At 45.4% G+C, this 14698-nt stretch overlaps 1 protein-coding gene across 6 annotated transcripts in view; it reads right to left on the bottom strand.

Annotated features, from left to right (window-relative positions):
- LOC311268585 (BAR/IMD domain-containing adapter protein 2-like) overlaps positions 1 to 14698 on the bottom strand; it is a 66547-nt gene that overhangs the window by 36086 nt on the left and 15763 nt on the right. For all 6 annotated transcript variants that reach the window (XM_084372285.1, XM_084372283.1, XM_084372284.1 and 3 more), the window contains exons 2-3: positions 13104 to 13179; positions 7800 to 7886 (exon numbers count right to left, since the gene is read on the bottom strand). In XM_084372285.1, the coding sequence (XP_084228411.1) occupies positions 7800 to 7886; positions 13104 to 13179 (163 nt within the window). The remainder of the gene's footprint in view (positions 1 to 7799; positions 7887 to 13103; positions 13180 to 14698) is intronic.

Raw genomic sequence — 14698 nt, 5'->3', positions numbered from 1 at the left:
GAGCAGGAATTATGTTTTTATTCACTGCATTGTGGCGTCAGTGTGTGTGATAAAGAGACATTAAGCTAAGACTCCTTTCAAATCTGTGAAACTGACTGCAACAACCTGCATGTTTTATTAGAAATATCTATATTTGGCGCCAGGGTATAGATAACCGTACTGCAAGAGGAAGCAAATCAATATATAACCATATTGATCTTGTCCATCCTTGACTTAAGGATTTATTGTGGAAAGCAAAAAAATCGGCAGATTGATCAATAACGAAAAATCCTAAGTCCTAATAGTGAGGGAGGACAATGGCATAGGCATATTTAACTCATTTCAAAGTGGGTACGAGGACGCTGAAAGTGCAGGATTGAAACATAAAATATTGCTGCCGTTAGCAACTATGCTAGCACACTTGAGTTCAGTTTGAGTTCAGGTCCACTGAATTTCCAAATGCTTCACGGGCTCTTGTGTAATCCTGACAGACAACATCTAAAACCCACACACACACCTGAAAAATGTTGATTCACAAACATCACACTGACACATCAGCCAAAAGGTGGACGTACTGGTCTGACCACACTGCCCACATTAGCAGGCACCGGCTGACTGTGGTGCTTTGCATTGTTGCATGCGAGCCCAAACCTGTGCAGACTGTAAATACATCAATTATTCCCGTGAGTGCGTGCAGGAAGGAAACGCACAGAGAAAGTCGTTGTGTGCAGTTTTTCCTCCAGTGTCCACCTGAGCTGCCTCCGAGCTCACCTTCAGCTTCATGTCAGCGCCACGAAACAAATGAAGGGCACCGTGAGTGAGTGGAGACGGTGGAGAGTGTGGGGGCCACTGACTTCCCATCATGCAGCGCGCGCCTCAGAAATAGAGCAGGAGAAGGCAGGGACCCCTGGGATGGTGGCACGGAGCTAAGAAAAGAGCTCCTCTGCTCTCATTTAAACAGGGACAGGTGCTGGAGGAGGAGGAGGAAGAGGAGAGAGGTAGGCCAGACTAAAGGCGGAGAGGGGAAACGGAGAGAGAGAGCGCTGTGTGTATACAGCATGTGTACTCGTGGGTGCTCATTCAAACACCGCCGCTGCCCTCGACATACGTGTCATTTAGCCTTTGACAGCATTCGTTTACCAGCAGACGTGTAACGCTCACGTCTTCGATCCATTAACCTAAAAAAGACAATTATGCAACATCAGTTTGCAGCCTCATTTGTGTGTGCGAACCTTTCTTTCCCTCCTCAGGTAATTACTGGGTGGGCTATGATTTTTTTTCCCTCCCCCCTGCAGCCACTCTCCCCAGCAGCAACATAAGCAAGTCAGTGGTTGACTTAACTTTAATACAACCCCCTTTTTTCCTCTAATGCATGTAATTTCCCAAAGGATACGTCCTCGTGCTGAATCATACGTGTGTGTTATTAAAATGTAGCAATTAGCGAGGTTACAGAAGTCGATAAAAGAGGGAGAAAGATATTTGATTTCCTCGGGCTGGGGAGGCTGAACTGTAAGCACTTTACATTCCTGTTCAGGTTGCCTGAAAAAACAGACTAATCAGCCAAAAGGCTCGAGAGGGAGTTCGTTTTTTAATTGTTGAGGACGAAGGTGAGCCACGGCAGAGATTGCATGCAGGCACAGGAATCAGGCTAGTTCTCAGTTTGTAGTCCGACTTTCACACTAATCCTTTAAAAACTTCCGACAGTGAAACACTATCCATGTAGGACAGCAGAGTGGAACACGCCCGGCCGAGCACACAGCAGCAGCTCTCAACTCTACTTCACCTGAGGACATCAGGAGCACAGGCTGACCATACCGGCGAGTTGCAACAGGCCCGCTGCCAGAAACCTTCTTCCCTGTGCCTACATGTAACCTCTTTACTGCATTACATTCAACTGGGACGGAAAGTACATTATGCATAAAATTGGGTCTTATGAACTAACTTTGGGTCTGTTGGTCTTGTTTCTATGCAAAGTGTCCTTTCAGAGGAATTAATGTATTCAAATTCAAAAACGCAGTAAGCAAACCAGCCTCGCCCTGGACTCCAGTGGGCAGTGCACCGTCCATCTGATCCATTACATGCCACGCAGTTCAAAAGGCGCAGTATGTAAGAACTGGCCACATGTCGAATTCATTATCAAACTGGGGGAAGCATATCAAGTACAAATGTTAAGCTAACTGTAGCTACCAGTTAGCTGTGCAGCTAGCAGTCCAAACTGGGAGCTCGGAGCGCTGGGGATGTGTTGATGTTTACACTGCTAGCACCGGAGCTTTGGACTAGGACAGGCCGGATCTTGAGGAATACAGTTGCATTGTGGGTAATGTAGGCAGCAGGTTCTGAAAAGCAGTCCGCTGGTCTAGCATTACACTCAGTACACTGTTGGACTCCTTTTGGACGGATTAAATAATCATGATTGATACAGCAGAAGCAGAGATATCACCTTTTTTATTCCACATATTCTTCTCCCTTTTCAAAACTTAGTGCCTGCATTACCCACAATGCAACTAGGCCACTGGGTGACATCACTGGAGGGAATGTATCAGATTGCATGCAGCTTCCTCTGCAGCCACAAAAGGCTTTGTACTACTTTTTTAGTCGCGCTCCTCCAAGACCTGTCAACACACGTTATTGTGTAAAAGCAGTGAAGTGGCCCTTTAACTGAGCTACTTTTCTTCTCTCTGCTTACACAAAAATGAGGAAACTAGTGAGTCAAATGAAAATCATGAAACCAAACCAGTTGAGATGTCAGGAAGTGACTTGGATTCGAAATGTCATGCTAAAAAAACACACTGGGTCAACGTTAACCCTGTGTTGGGTCAATATAGCACGAACGCAGTACTGGGGCAATTTTACTCAACACCCACGGGGGATTTTTGACCCACTTTTTCAACCCAATATCGCATCAGCGCTTTATTGATCTCATGCTGGGTTAATTCAAACACAGTGTGCGTTTCATGCGGTCGCCTGGCACTAGAAGTCGCGGGGAAGAGAGAGTCGGGAAGAGAGCGAGGAAGGAAGTCGAGACCTTGATATAAAACTTTAAAGCATTTCCTCGTCTGTAAACATTTCCACCCGAGTCACGTTGCATAAACTTTGATTGGCGATGGTGTTTGCTTATTAATAAAGACGACAACTCCCATCACTCCAGGCTACTTACGTCTTCTGTTTTGTTTTGACTGAGAGATCCAGAGTGGCAGAAATTACATACTGGCCATTTAAATCAACAAAGTGGTTGAGGGCGGGCTGTGTTTTAAATCAAATCAAACAAATGATGTGTCTTCCCTGCAATATACAACTCTAAAACACAACCTGAGGGGCTGATTGGTTGGGACTTTTTCGCCCATTACAACAAAAGTTAGAGGAGCTCTTCCAGTGATGACAAATCAAAATACTAGGAATTACAGGGGGAGTTAAAACCTGTAAATTGCCCATTTGGCTTCGGGGTCTGGGTCGTAAATAACAAGCCTCCCCGTTCAGAGGAATATATAAACACGACGGAGCAGAGCTGGTCAGCTGAAGATCGTCGTAAATACATCCAACCACGGAGACTCTATACTCCCTGAATTTCCCTAGATGGGTTGGAAAGCCACAGATGTCACCGAGGTAATAAGGGCTCACTCCTTCTTCGTGGAGAGGGATAAAAGAAGAGGAGGATGGGAGAAAACAGAGGGAGGGAGGGCAGGTGTGTGCGTTAGTGTGCATGTGTGTGTGTGCATGCATGTGTGTGTGTGGGTGGCAAAGTGACAGGCGATGATTAGCCCAACCAGAGGAGGATATGTGGGAGGGAGTGTGTGGGAGTAGTGGGGCTGGCGAGAGAGAGAGAGAGAACGAGAGAGAGAGAGAGATGCTGTCTCTTTAGGCGGAGATATACACAAGTGGATTAAAAGAGCACTCGTACTGTATAAACACGGCGATGACGGGAGATTTATGCATGGAAAAAAAAACCGCACACAACCGTATAAGTACAAAAGGCATCGCTGTGGGAACATACTGCGATCCGAAGGGCGTAGAGCACATTGATTCGTTGGTAATAAAAAAAAAAAACAGCAACAGACGGCATTATTTCACAAGGTAATTTCAATCCCTGTTTTAAGCATATTGTTTGTGTGTGTGTGTGTGTGTGTGTGTGTGTGTGTGTGTGTGCAAAAGACAGGAGGAAAAGAAAAAGAAAAAGAGAGGAGGGAGGAGGAAAGAGATGGAGAGCAGCTGCCGACTCTTAGGTGTGTAGGTGGGACCATTTGCAGCCCGTCTCTCACTGAGCCTCTGTGGAATTAACAGGCTTTAAAGAGCAGCAACAAGAGCTCAAACTCACGTACGTATGAGGAGAGAGCGAGCATGCGCGAGTACAGAGAGACGACAGGAAAAAGAAGAAGGGGTTTATCTTCTTTAGGGGTCAATCAACTCTTTTTGTGTTCATAAATACTGTATCTGAGGGTTATAAGTTGTGTCTATAAGATATGATGAAGATAATAAATAAAATAATAGTAATACAAGGCTCCATAGTCTGAAAGAAGATGGTAAAGTTTTCTTCCTCTCACAACTGTAGTGCATACAGAGACTCTCTGTTTTTAAAAAAATAACCACTTACCACATCAGTATGAACCCAAAACGAAGAGATTTCTCCAATAAATGGATCAGAAGGACGTCGAAATAACAACATCATAATGCCGTCGTGTAAAAAAGCCTGAACTCAGGCTTCGTCAGGTCTGTCGGCCAAACGACAAGCAAACGACTTTTAAAATGCTTGTTCCCTGAATGTTGTTCGGATCGATCAGAGGTATGCTGTGCTGAGACGTATTTCCAAAACTTACCAGCTGGCCTGACTTCTCACTCACTCCCCTTCACGGCAACACATTTACTCGTACCAAGACAGGACAAATAAGGAGCTATCGTACAGCTCTGTGTGTCCGCAAACAGCCACGATTAGTGATTACTATCCTCTCCTTCATTGTTGTTCATGAATGTCCGGACATCAGCAACGTTAACGTCGTGACGTCAGTGTGAACAGCAATGCCGATAAGCTTTAGTGACACAGCGTCATGCAGAAATTTCCCATGCAAATTGATGAAAAAGATAATAAATCAAGTGAGAAATTGGGTCATTTTCTCATAAGCTGACATACAATAGGACTTATTTTCACAACCAATGGAGCCCCCCACCTCCTGATCATTAGAAATAATACATTATTTCACTTTTCAGACCTGGAGGCTCCGTCCTTAATCATCATGACTGAGTGTGATGACATAAGAAACCTGAGACACCCTAAATAAAACCTTAATTTCCCCTCGGTTGGCTTTTTATTCTTAAAATCTCCACACACAGATTAGAAGTGGGTGAAAACATCTATTGAGACACAGCTACTGTGGGAAAAAAATACATATTTTCTCTCTTTATTCGCATGGCAAACATCTCTTTCAGATCTCAGGATTAATCACAAAAGGGAGATTGAGTTCAGATTTATATCTCCCACCCATATTCTCTGTGTCGTCAACCACGCAAGTTGTGATCTGTTCTGCTAACCTCCAGTTTCCCTCTGAATCTGTGGATATTTCTGTGCTCTGCTACCAGATAAACAGGAAACTCGGCGCTAACCCCTGCGCACCGTCTGACAGGAGGTCAGGGCACTGGCACGGACCTCATGGGTGGGGACCCGGAGCAGGTGGCTGGAAAAACAAACACCGATCCTTCCCTTGGGAAGCACAGTGGCACGCAGGGGGAGTGTTGGGTGTAGCTGGTGCATTGTACCGGAGACAGGCAACGATACAGCGAATATCTTTAGCTACATCTCAACCTTACTGCTGCACAGAGTGATTCAGTCTTTGTCTGCTTTTGTCTGTGTTCATCAAGCTACACCAGATATAAAGAGAGAAGATGACCAGGAGGATGAGTCACTGCAAACATCCAGTCCCTTGCAGATCTTCCTGCAGGCAGAGCTTTTCAAAAAGGATTCGGTTTTCAGTTCCGTCATACATACTTGTGACAAAAGAGGTTGGGAAACTGATACACATGCACACACACACACACACATATAGCACAATTTCCAGCTAGTGGAGCGCTGTTTTCTTTGGTATAGTTGCATGTCATCTGTAAGGACAAGCACCTAGGAATATTGACAGGCCTTTACAGTAGCCAACAGCACAAATATACACCCTGCTATGGAGTTAGCGGTTCGCCAACACGGACAAAACGATGCGGACTCCGAGAAGACAGAGGTTGGACAGCAGGGATTAACAAGGAAATTGTTTTCACTGGGTTTGGCTCCAAGCACCCCAAGACTGAGTCTGCAGATAGGACCGCTAGCTGCACGGCTATGAGCTAACAACCTAACAGCAGCTGCAGTAGCATTCGAGGAACAAAGCTACAGATATCTGTCCATCGGGGAACTCCATGAATCAACTCGGCACTGTAACTCGCCTCCGTCATTCTCGGAGGCTGCAGACGGCTCCTGGTCCGAAGGTCTTCATTGGCAGGTTAGCAGCACTTAGCAGTTACCTTAGCAACAAGTAAAGCCATTCATCCAGAGTAAAGGCTTAGCAACCAGAGGATATCATAAGACACTTTGTCCATAGACTACGATCCAGTTTCACCCAAATAAAGTTATTGAGTTGTGGTTTTGTGCACTAATGTGTCTGGGGGATTATAAACACTAAAATACCATTAAGATTACCTAAGAATACCTGCTAGAGGTGTGTATGTGAGATGTAGAGCCACACATATGTGATAAAACAGTTGAACATGGATTTTCACTTCATGGGAACACCCCCTGCCGTCAGAGCCACAGTGTCGTGAGCTGCAAGCCATCAGTCGGATCACAAACAAGCTGCTCTCTTTTCGCGACAGTTCAGCTGAGGTCGCCTTCGCCTCGGAAGATCCTACTACTGTAAGCGAGGCTCGGTTCAACATGGAGACAGCGCTGTAAACTTTGCAATCAATGGGAGAAAACCTCACAGAGGCTTGCGAGATAGAGAGATCGAGGGGGAGAGAGATGGAGTGAGGGCCGCGTACTGAATAAAACATCCTGCGGAGTACTTTCATGTCAGTCCCTGTTGGCTGGGCTGGAGGAAACCCAAACTGGATTCTCAGCTTCGCAGCAACAAAGGCCCCGTCAAATCAACAGCTACTTCCACGCAGATCAAGCAGTCGAAAGCACAATCAGTGCACAGGGAGTCTCTTCAAACAGGAGCTGATTTCCCAGGAGCCGGTGACAGCAAATACACACCGTTTCACCAAGGAAACCACTCATTATGAGAGGACCAGGTGTTGGTTCTCCAATTGACCTCTATGGTTGTAACCTGAGCGCAAACACAGGCAAGGGGACGCATCTAATCGACACTGGAAATGCATCAGAGTGGCAGAACTCATACAAGTCACATGAAAAAAAAGGCCTTTCCAAAAATCAATCTTCCTTCTTCTATACTGTTGTAAATAAATGATGATCAGCTCCCACCTCGCTGAGCTGCAATCATTATTGTTACCTATTTCTATCTCTGATGACATCTCGCTCACCCATAAATTGAAAAAACTAAAAGATATTTCCTCCAGGACACAATCTAAAAAAGAAAAAACTGCTTCAGGAACTAAAATGATTCAGTCAGAAAATTCTAATTAAAAAAACACCTCCTGCATCAACCCACACGTGTCTCTCCGAATGCTTCCCCTGCACAGGAAGCTGATGTTGGATGACGTCAGCGTATGAAGAACCGATGCTGCTTGCTATAAAGGTCGATGTGACCGAGGCCAAACGCCACCACACAAACAGACATAAAGAGACAGAGATAGAGAGAGAAAACAGAGGTCATCAGGTGAAATTAGTCACTTACCCAAATCTTTGGATCCTTGACTCTCACTGGCCAGTTCGCCCATTCTGACCAGAGCATCAAAGTAGCCTTTGGCTGCAAATGTCACATCTGGAGATAAAAAGAAGCAAGAACAAAGAGGTTATGAAGTGAAAAGTTACAGTCAGTGGTGGAAGAAGTGCTCTGATCTTTTACTTGAGTAAAAGTATCATCTTTAAAGTAGTTACACAATGAGTTCAACCTTAAACAGTGTCACAGATTGCGTCTAAAAAGGTCACACGTAACCATTTTTAGAAAGTGTGCAAGTTCAAAATGTGTTTTTTGCGAACAATCCAATGAGAAAGGTACCTCGCCCTGCAGAGCCTGACGCGCCAGCAGATCCACAACAACAGATTTAGACTTGGTGGGTAACCCTAAAGAGGCGTCAGCTTATTTGAGCGTGAATTTTAACAACTTGATAACCCTCCACAGTGGTTAACTTGATGTTATTAAGCTGCGAGAAGCTTTACTCATGACCTCACTCATGTTAGCACACCATGCGTGGATGCTAGCAGCATTTTAGCCTAAAATTAGCAAGCTAAATTAGTTCAAAGTTGGTTAAAGTTGGGAAATTATGTCATGGATGGATAAATAACTGGTTGAAACCTGGTGGCGCATGCATAAATTTAAAGAATGGTGCAAGAAAAATGAAAAAGTTGCTAGGACCTGTGCTACCAGTGGAAAAGCTCATCTTGAACCCTGGTGCATATTGTGAGGTATTTTCATCTGCAGCGATGCATCATCATGTTCACTCATTTCTACATTTCTAAAAAAAAATCAAAGAAAACCTGTTTTTCAGCTTTGAGGATGTATTTTCCAGCTAATCCAAGAGGGTTTTTAAATAGTTTATTTATCTTAAGAAGTGGGAGAATTTTCTCAAACTATAAAGGAAAATCTTCATCATTCAGTTTATCACGAACACATCTGGAGATTCATGGTTTTCAGGCAGATTTACTGAATTAAAAGTACAATACTTACTGCTGAGATGTAGTTTTGCTTTGTACTAATATTCCAAGTATCATATATTTGTACTTAAGTATAGTAGTGGAATAAATATATCTATTTACATTGCACCAAAGGTCACTTCACATCGTACGTCTTCGCTTCATGTAAACAGCAGTCTGGCCGGTGACGCTGAAACACTTGCAGTCTTTCGTTCCACTGCCGTTCTGTTTTTCCCTCAGATGCTTTTCAAGTAGTGAATCACAGCTTCTCGCATCAGAAAATACAGGCTCCACTGATGTCGCTTCATAATTACTCGCCATCATCTTGTTGGAATTTCTGCACGCTTGATTGCGAGAGAGGAAATTATTTCCTGACAGATAATTTGTGCTTGATGGGAAAGCCACACATGCACAGTAAAGGTGTTTTCCATTATGCTTTGTTCCTGGCTTTGTGTTGTAATGAGAAAGACAGTTGGTTTATTACCACCTTGAGGTGCATGTGAGCAATAAGGTTTAATATTTAGAGGGCATTAAGTTTAAATGTCCTGTCATTCAATGAATCCTGCACCAAACTTAACAGATTTTCTAGGTAAGAACTGGAAACCTTTTTTTTTTTTTTGCTTTGTGATATAACTGCAACTATTTGACAATTCATTAGTGGATTGAAAGAGATGCAATCGAAAGCTTTTCAACCATTTTTTAAGCAATCATGTCGACGATTTGCTGGTTCCAGCTTCTAAAATGTGGTAGCTATTTAAAAGTATTTCAGTTTTGGACTGCTGGTTGGACAAAAAGGAGCCGTTTGAAGCAGCACGTGGAGCTCTGAGAAATGAGCATTTTTTAACAATTAATCGATTAATCGTGAAAATGATCGGCACGCGTTGCAGCGAGCCAACCAGACTTCGTGCTTGTGTGTGTTTAAAGGCAAAATGTGTCGGTGTTTTGGAGTCAATTTTCATTCCTAAACTCTTTTTTATCTGCGACCGAATGGACCACTGGAATTCAATATTTGTCTGCCAGTAGAAATAACAATGTCACGCTGTTAACCGCATGCTGTTAAACACCACTGGCCTTTTCCTTCTTCCATCCCATTTAATCTCTTTTGTCAATATGTCTGAACACTAGACAGCGGGGGGGACACAGTGACCTGGGGGGGCTGTTGATTAGTAGATGGATTACAGCTCATACACTTGCACAGACGAGGCTTCAAACCTGCTGGGGGTTGTTCCTCTTGCAACAATGGATGTCCGACAGTTTCAGGTGTGATGTATAGACTGTGGCTGAAAAGACTTTTCAGGGGGGAAATGCTCGACTCCTTCTCTGTAGCATCCATGAATAGTTAAACTCTAATTGGCCTTTATGATCTAATGAGGTCGCCTAACTCCTGTTTAATTCACTGGAGGGTTCAGGGGTCACCAAAACAGGATGTCACACACAATGCTTGACCTCTGCTCTACATCTTGAGGGCACGCAAAAAACAATAAGCGAGGTTAATCCTAATCAGCAGCCATATCTCCTCTCCCAGATCCCAGATCGATATCCACCTCAGTCCCTATTACTCCAGCTGCAGCTGTGCTGGCCAACAAAGGTCACGCGGGGCAGAGTCGTCTCCCGGTGATTTCTGCCCCTCTGCCACACAGCCTGCCAATCAGCCCCATCTCCGCTGAATAATGGCCGCTGCCTTTTGGAGGTGAACCCAACAGTGGCCCAGGTGACAGATGGGCCCTGTGCCTGCAGACAGCTGCCAGGTGAGAGACACATTTACAACAATAGGCTGACAGGGGCAGGCTAATTCCAGCAGACAGATGCAGCTCGGTAGATAGAGGGAGTCTCCCGGAGCTGGAAAGCCCTCGCAGCTCTGCTCCGAGGATGAGCGACATATGCTAATGCTAATCCCAATTACAGCTGAGTCAAAGGCAGAGGATGGCATGTGTTTCCTCCTTCCTCTCTTGCTGGGGGAACACCTGAGAACAGAGAACCTCCAGAGCATCACGCCTGATTTCTTCTTCATTATGCCATACAGACCTCCCGCCTGCCTTGATGTGTGTGTGTGTGTGTGTGGGTGAATGTGTGGTAGGGGGTTGCGCGAATAGGACTGTGGTAGCTACAGCAGATTTTTCAAAGTGATCTCTAAGCAACAGACACTTTCTTCTCGCCGATGCTGCCGCTTCTGTAGCATGTGTGTGTGTTCATGTGTGTGTGCAGCTGAAGGGTGGCTGAGTAGATAAGCTGGATCTGTATGGATACTTTACTTGTGCCTAATGAAATGTGTGGTGAGGGGCTCACAGAGACAGACGGAGAGGATTACCGGATCTCTGATTGCGAGGCGGGCAGACAGTCGGCAGGGGAGGGGCTCATCTCGGAGCTACTGATCCATCGCTCATCCGTCACTCCGGAGGAGAGGAGGAAGAACCACACAGCTCTTAATCAGGACGACGATCATTTCCTGCACCTACATCGTCCTCATCGTGCTGACAGGGGGCTTGTATAACGACTTCCAGGCTCGTGTTTGGTAGGCAGTCGGAGTCACTCACTTGTATACATCTGTTGCTTTGACACCAACCGAACGCTGTGAGATTTAGCGACTGACTGCTGTGTTGGAACATGCCCATATCCAGATCCAAGCAGTCCTACCCATGAAGACATTTTTGGCATTTTCATGGTGGCTGGTGTTGAATCATTTCAGTGATTTCACCATATGGGTGGAAGTATTCTCCTCCCGACCCCTGCCCCCTGCACATCAGAGCCTCTTAGTCCCTTGGGTCGAGCCAATCCTGCAAAGTGGGTCTTTAATGGCTCAACGAGGCCCCACCAGTCTGTCTCCTACCTACACCAAGGCCAGGATTAGTTACAGTGTGTGTCAGGGGAAAAAAAGCACAGGCTTGGGGAGGGGGAAGAAGCCTCTCTCATTTCTGGATTAGCCGGATTACGGGGGTTCCTGCTTTGTGTTAAGGGGTGACGGGCGTTTTGGGGGAAAGTTTTGGCGCATTGTTACCGAGTCAGTAACCTGACGGGTTATCGAATGTTACAAGGAACTGTCCGGGAAGTTGTCTGCAGTTTGGAAACGGGCAGGCACTGGATGAACCATCTGTCGATAGTTGATTTTTGCTCGTCGTTACATCTAAACCAGGGGTGTCACAATTGCCCAAATTGTTGATGAAGGTTCACAGTCATCCAGGTCATGGTCATTCTAAGTGCTGTATCTGGACTTGTTTCTTGAAGACGTTTCACCTCTTCTGACTAACTGAAGGAGAGTTTGCAGAGTTTAAAAGTCCAGCTGCCTTCGATACAGCACTTACAATTCCCCAAATCCATGATTTGATTTAAAGCACCGACAGCGATGCCATTGTTAGACCATCACATCTGAATTTGTAAAGGCCAACAGATCATTGATTTTATGCCCTGGCAACTTTCTCCTTGTGGAGAAAGACGAATATTCACCAAAACATAGAAATTCAGCTTGCTACAAAGATCAGTTTCTCAGTGAAACCCTGTTCCTAAATAAATCTGTCGAGGATCTCTGGTACTGTTATCAGTTCTGTTCAGTTCTTCCCTAATAAGTAAACCCTCTCCTCGAGACAAAACAATAAACCCAACATCACCGATGCTGTTGGAGTCGGTTGTTCGTACCAGGGCAAACAGAATAAATGTCTGCTCGAGCTGCAGGCTGTTGGTAAGTAAGCCCTGTCGTCTTTGAATTGCTAAGAGTGGATTTTTTTTTTTCTCCTTTGGGCGCGTACAAGTAGGCGGGGGTGGAGGGGGAAAAGAAAAAACACAGAGAGAATCACCAATCCTGCTTCTGATTTCAGTGACTGAATCTAAAAAGCCCAGTCTGATTGAATTTTGAATCGACTGAATTGAAAGCGTGCCACTCCTGTTTCCTCATGTCACTGCGGTTCAGACAGAAGTGCACAGCTTGAAGCCGGGCGTGATGGATGCTCGAGATGACAAGATCTAAGAGTAAGCATCCGCTGAAGGTGCGACAAACGTATATCTGCACATTTTCCTTTGTGAGTTAGACTGTTGACAGCGAGCTATCCTCACCTCTGCATCTGATTAGACCCCTTTTGTGTTTGTTTTACTCTGAAAAACACATCCCCCCCCTCACAATTTACAAGCCAAGCCAAAAAAGCTGTGAATAACATGATAAGGCCTGGCCCTTTGGCAAGAAGATAAATATCCTCCTTTTTTTTTTTGTTAGTAAGACATAAAAGACAGATAGGTAGATAGATCCACACATGGCCGAGGAGAAAGAAAAGAGAAAGAGACGGAGAGAGAGTGGGGGGCTTGGCCGAGTGCCTAAACCTGCAGCGAGAGAAAATAAATGAGAGAAAAAAGGACTTACTGGCGAGGGCCTTCTCGTAGTTCTTCCCCATGGCAACAAAGTTTCGTAAGCAGGGGTTGAACTGCTCCATGATGGTCTGAAAGAGAAAACAAGAGATGGATGGGAGGTTGTGGGTTTTTCGCTTATCAACAGAGCAGGGGGGTCAAGGGCACAGCGGAAATAAAAAAGACTTGGACGTTGCTCTATTCATTCTCCCTTGCACTTCTTTTCTGCTTCTCTGACGCACACATACACTCCTTCAGCTGCACATAATCTGTCTCCTCGCAGAGTAAATAGCCATCGACAGACATCTCTGGACACACTCGGCGGTTGTGCCGAATGTTAATGAGGAGCAGGAATGGTTTCCTTCCACCCACGTTCCTGCCCCCTCTTGCTGTGAGAAATATACTGTAAGTCCAGGTGGGAGGTTGCGGGAGAGGATGGGGGTTGGTTGATGATGGCGTGGGGGAGTGGGAGAGGTACTCGTGGACTAAAAAACAAGCTCGTAGACGAAGTGGCTGTGAATTTGCATTGGCAGGGGATGATGGACAGGAAGGACTAATTAAGGCTGCTGGAGGACAGGACAGTTTATATTCAACATATGGACGTGATATATGATGCTGTTGGCCACAATTCATCAGATTCAAGACTTAAAATTACTGCTGTGACATTTCATTTTAATTATATCAGCAGTACACCGGGTTACTGTGGAGATACAGAGTCGAACTACACCGCAGGAGGAGTCGCTGTAAAATGCACGAGAATGCACGATTGCCTGACATCTCACCACCATCATCGTTTCCTCTACCTCTCTGCGCCCTCTCCTCCTCCTTCCTCCTCCCGCGCTCCTCCAGGGCTTCCTCCAATTAGCCGGTCCCCAGTCAGCGAGTCAGGAACAGCCAGGGGACAGAGAGACAACCACAACACTGCTGCAGCAGCACTCCCGAACACAAGCCATCAATACTGCAGGAGAGCACTTAATAATCTACTTCTAGCCTGGATCCACACCGTGGCACAATATCATGGCAAGGTGCCACCGGTGTCGAGCCCGGCAGCTCCACCTGAAAATCGTCTTCAGTCTTACTTCAGCGTTTTTTTTTCTTCTTTCTTTCGCCTTCATCTCGCTGCCTGTCGTTCGGTTTAATGAGAGTCATGATTTGGATAGGGCGGCATTGAGCGTGCTGTGGCGTGTATCCTGTCATGAGTCGTAGTTCAAGTGGCTCGAGTACAGCATAACCCACCTACAGCAGAAACACCAATGAGTCAGACATGAACCACTGATGCTCTCATTAGCAACAGTAACTATTTTACTACGCCTCTCCATGAGTGTGCTTTCAACTAAAGGCCCGGACAGTAAAAATGAAGGTGGAGTCAGTCACCATCAGCTACAACTGCAGCTTGTATATTGTTTCTAACACCATAGATTTGTACATTTGTGCTGATATGATCTATTTATTTGCACTCACGTTGCAATTTTAACAATATGTCACCCAGGGGGAAGAGTCGCGTGAAGCAATTCATCCAATCAGTACAGACTTCTCATCCGCTACAAAACTTTGGTATGTTCAGGACTCCTCGGTGAGGTTATGTTAAGTTTGGAAACTGAAGTACAAGGA

Source organism: Pagrus pagrus (assembly GCF_965226575.1).
Source record: "Pagrus pagrus genome assembly, chromosome: 13".
Taxonomy (NCBI): Eukaryota; Metazoa; Chordata; class Actinopteri; order Spariformes; family Sparidae; genus Pagrus; species Pagrus pagrus.
The sequence above is the reverse complement of the archived record's forward strand: the minus strand, read 5'-3'. Positions and strand labels throughout refer to the sequence as shown.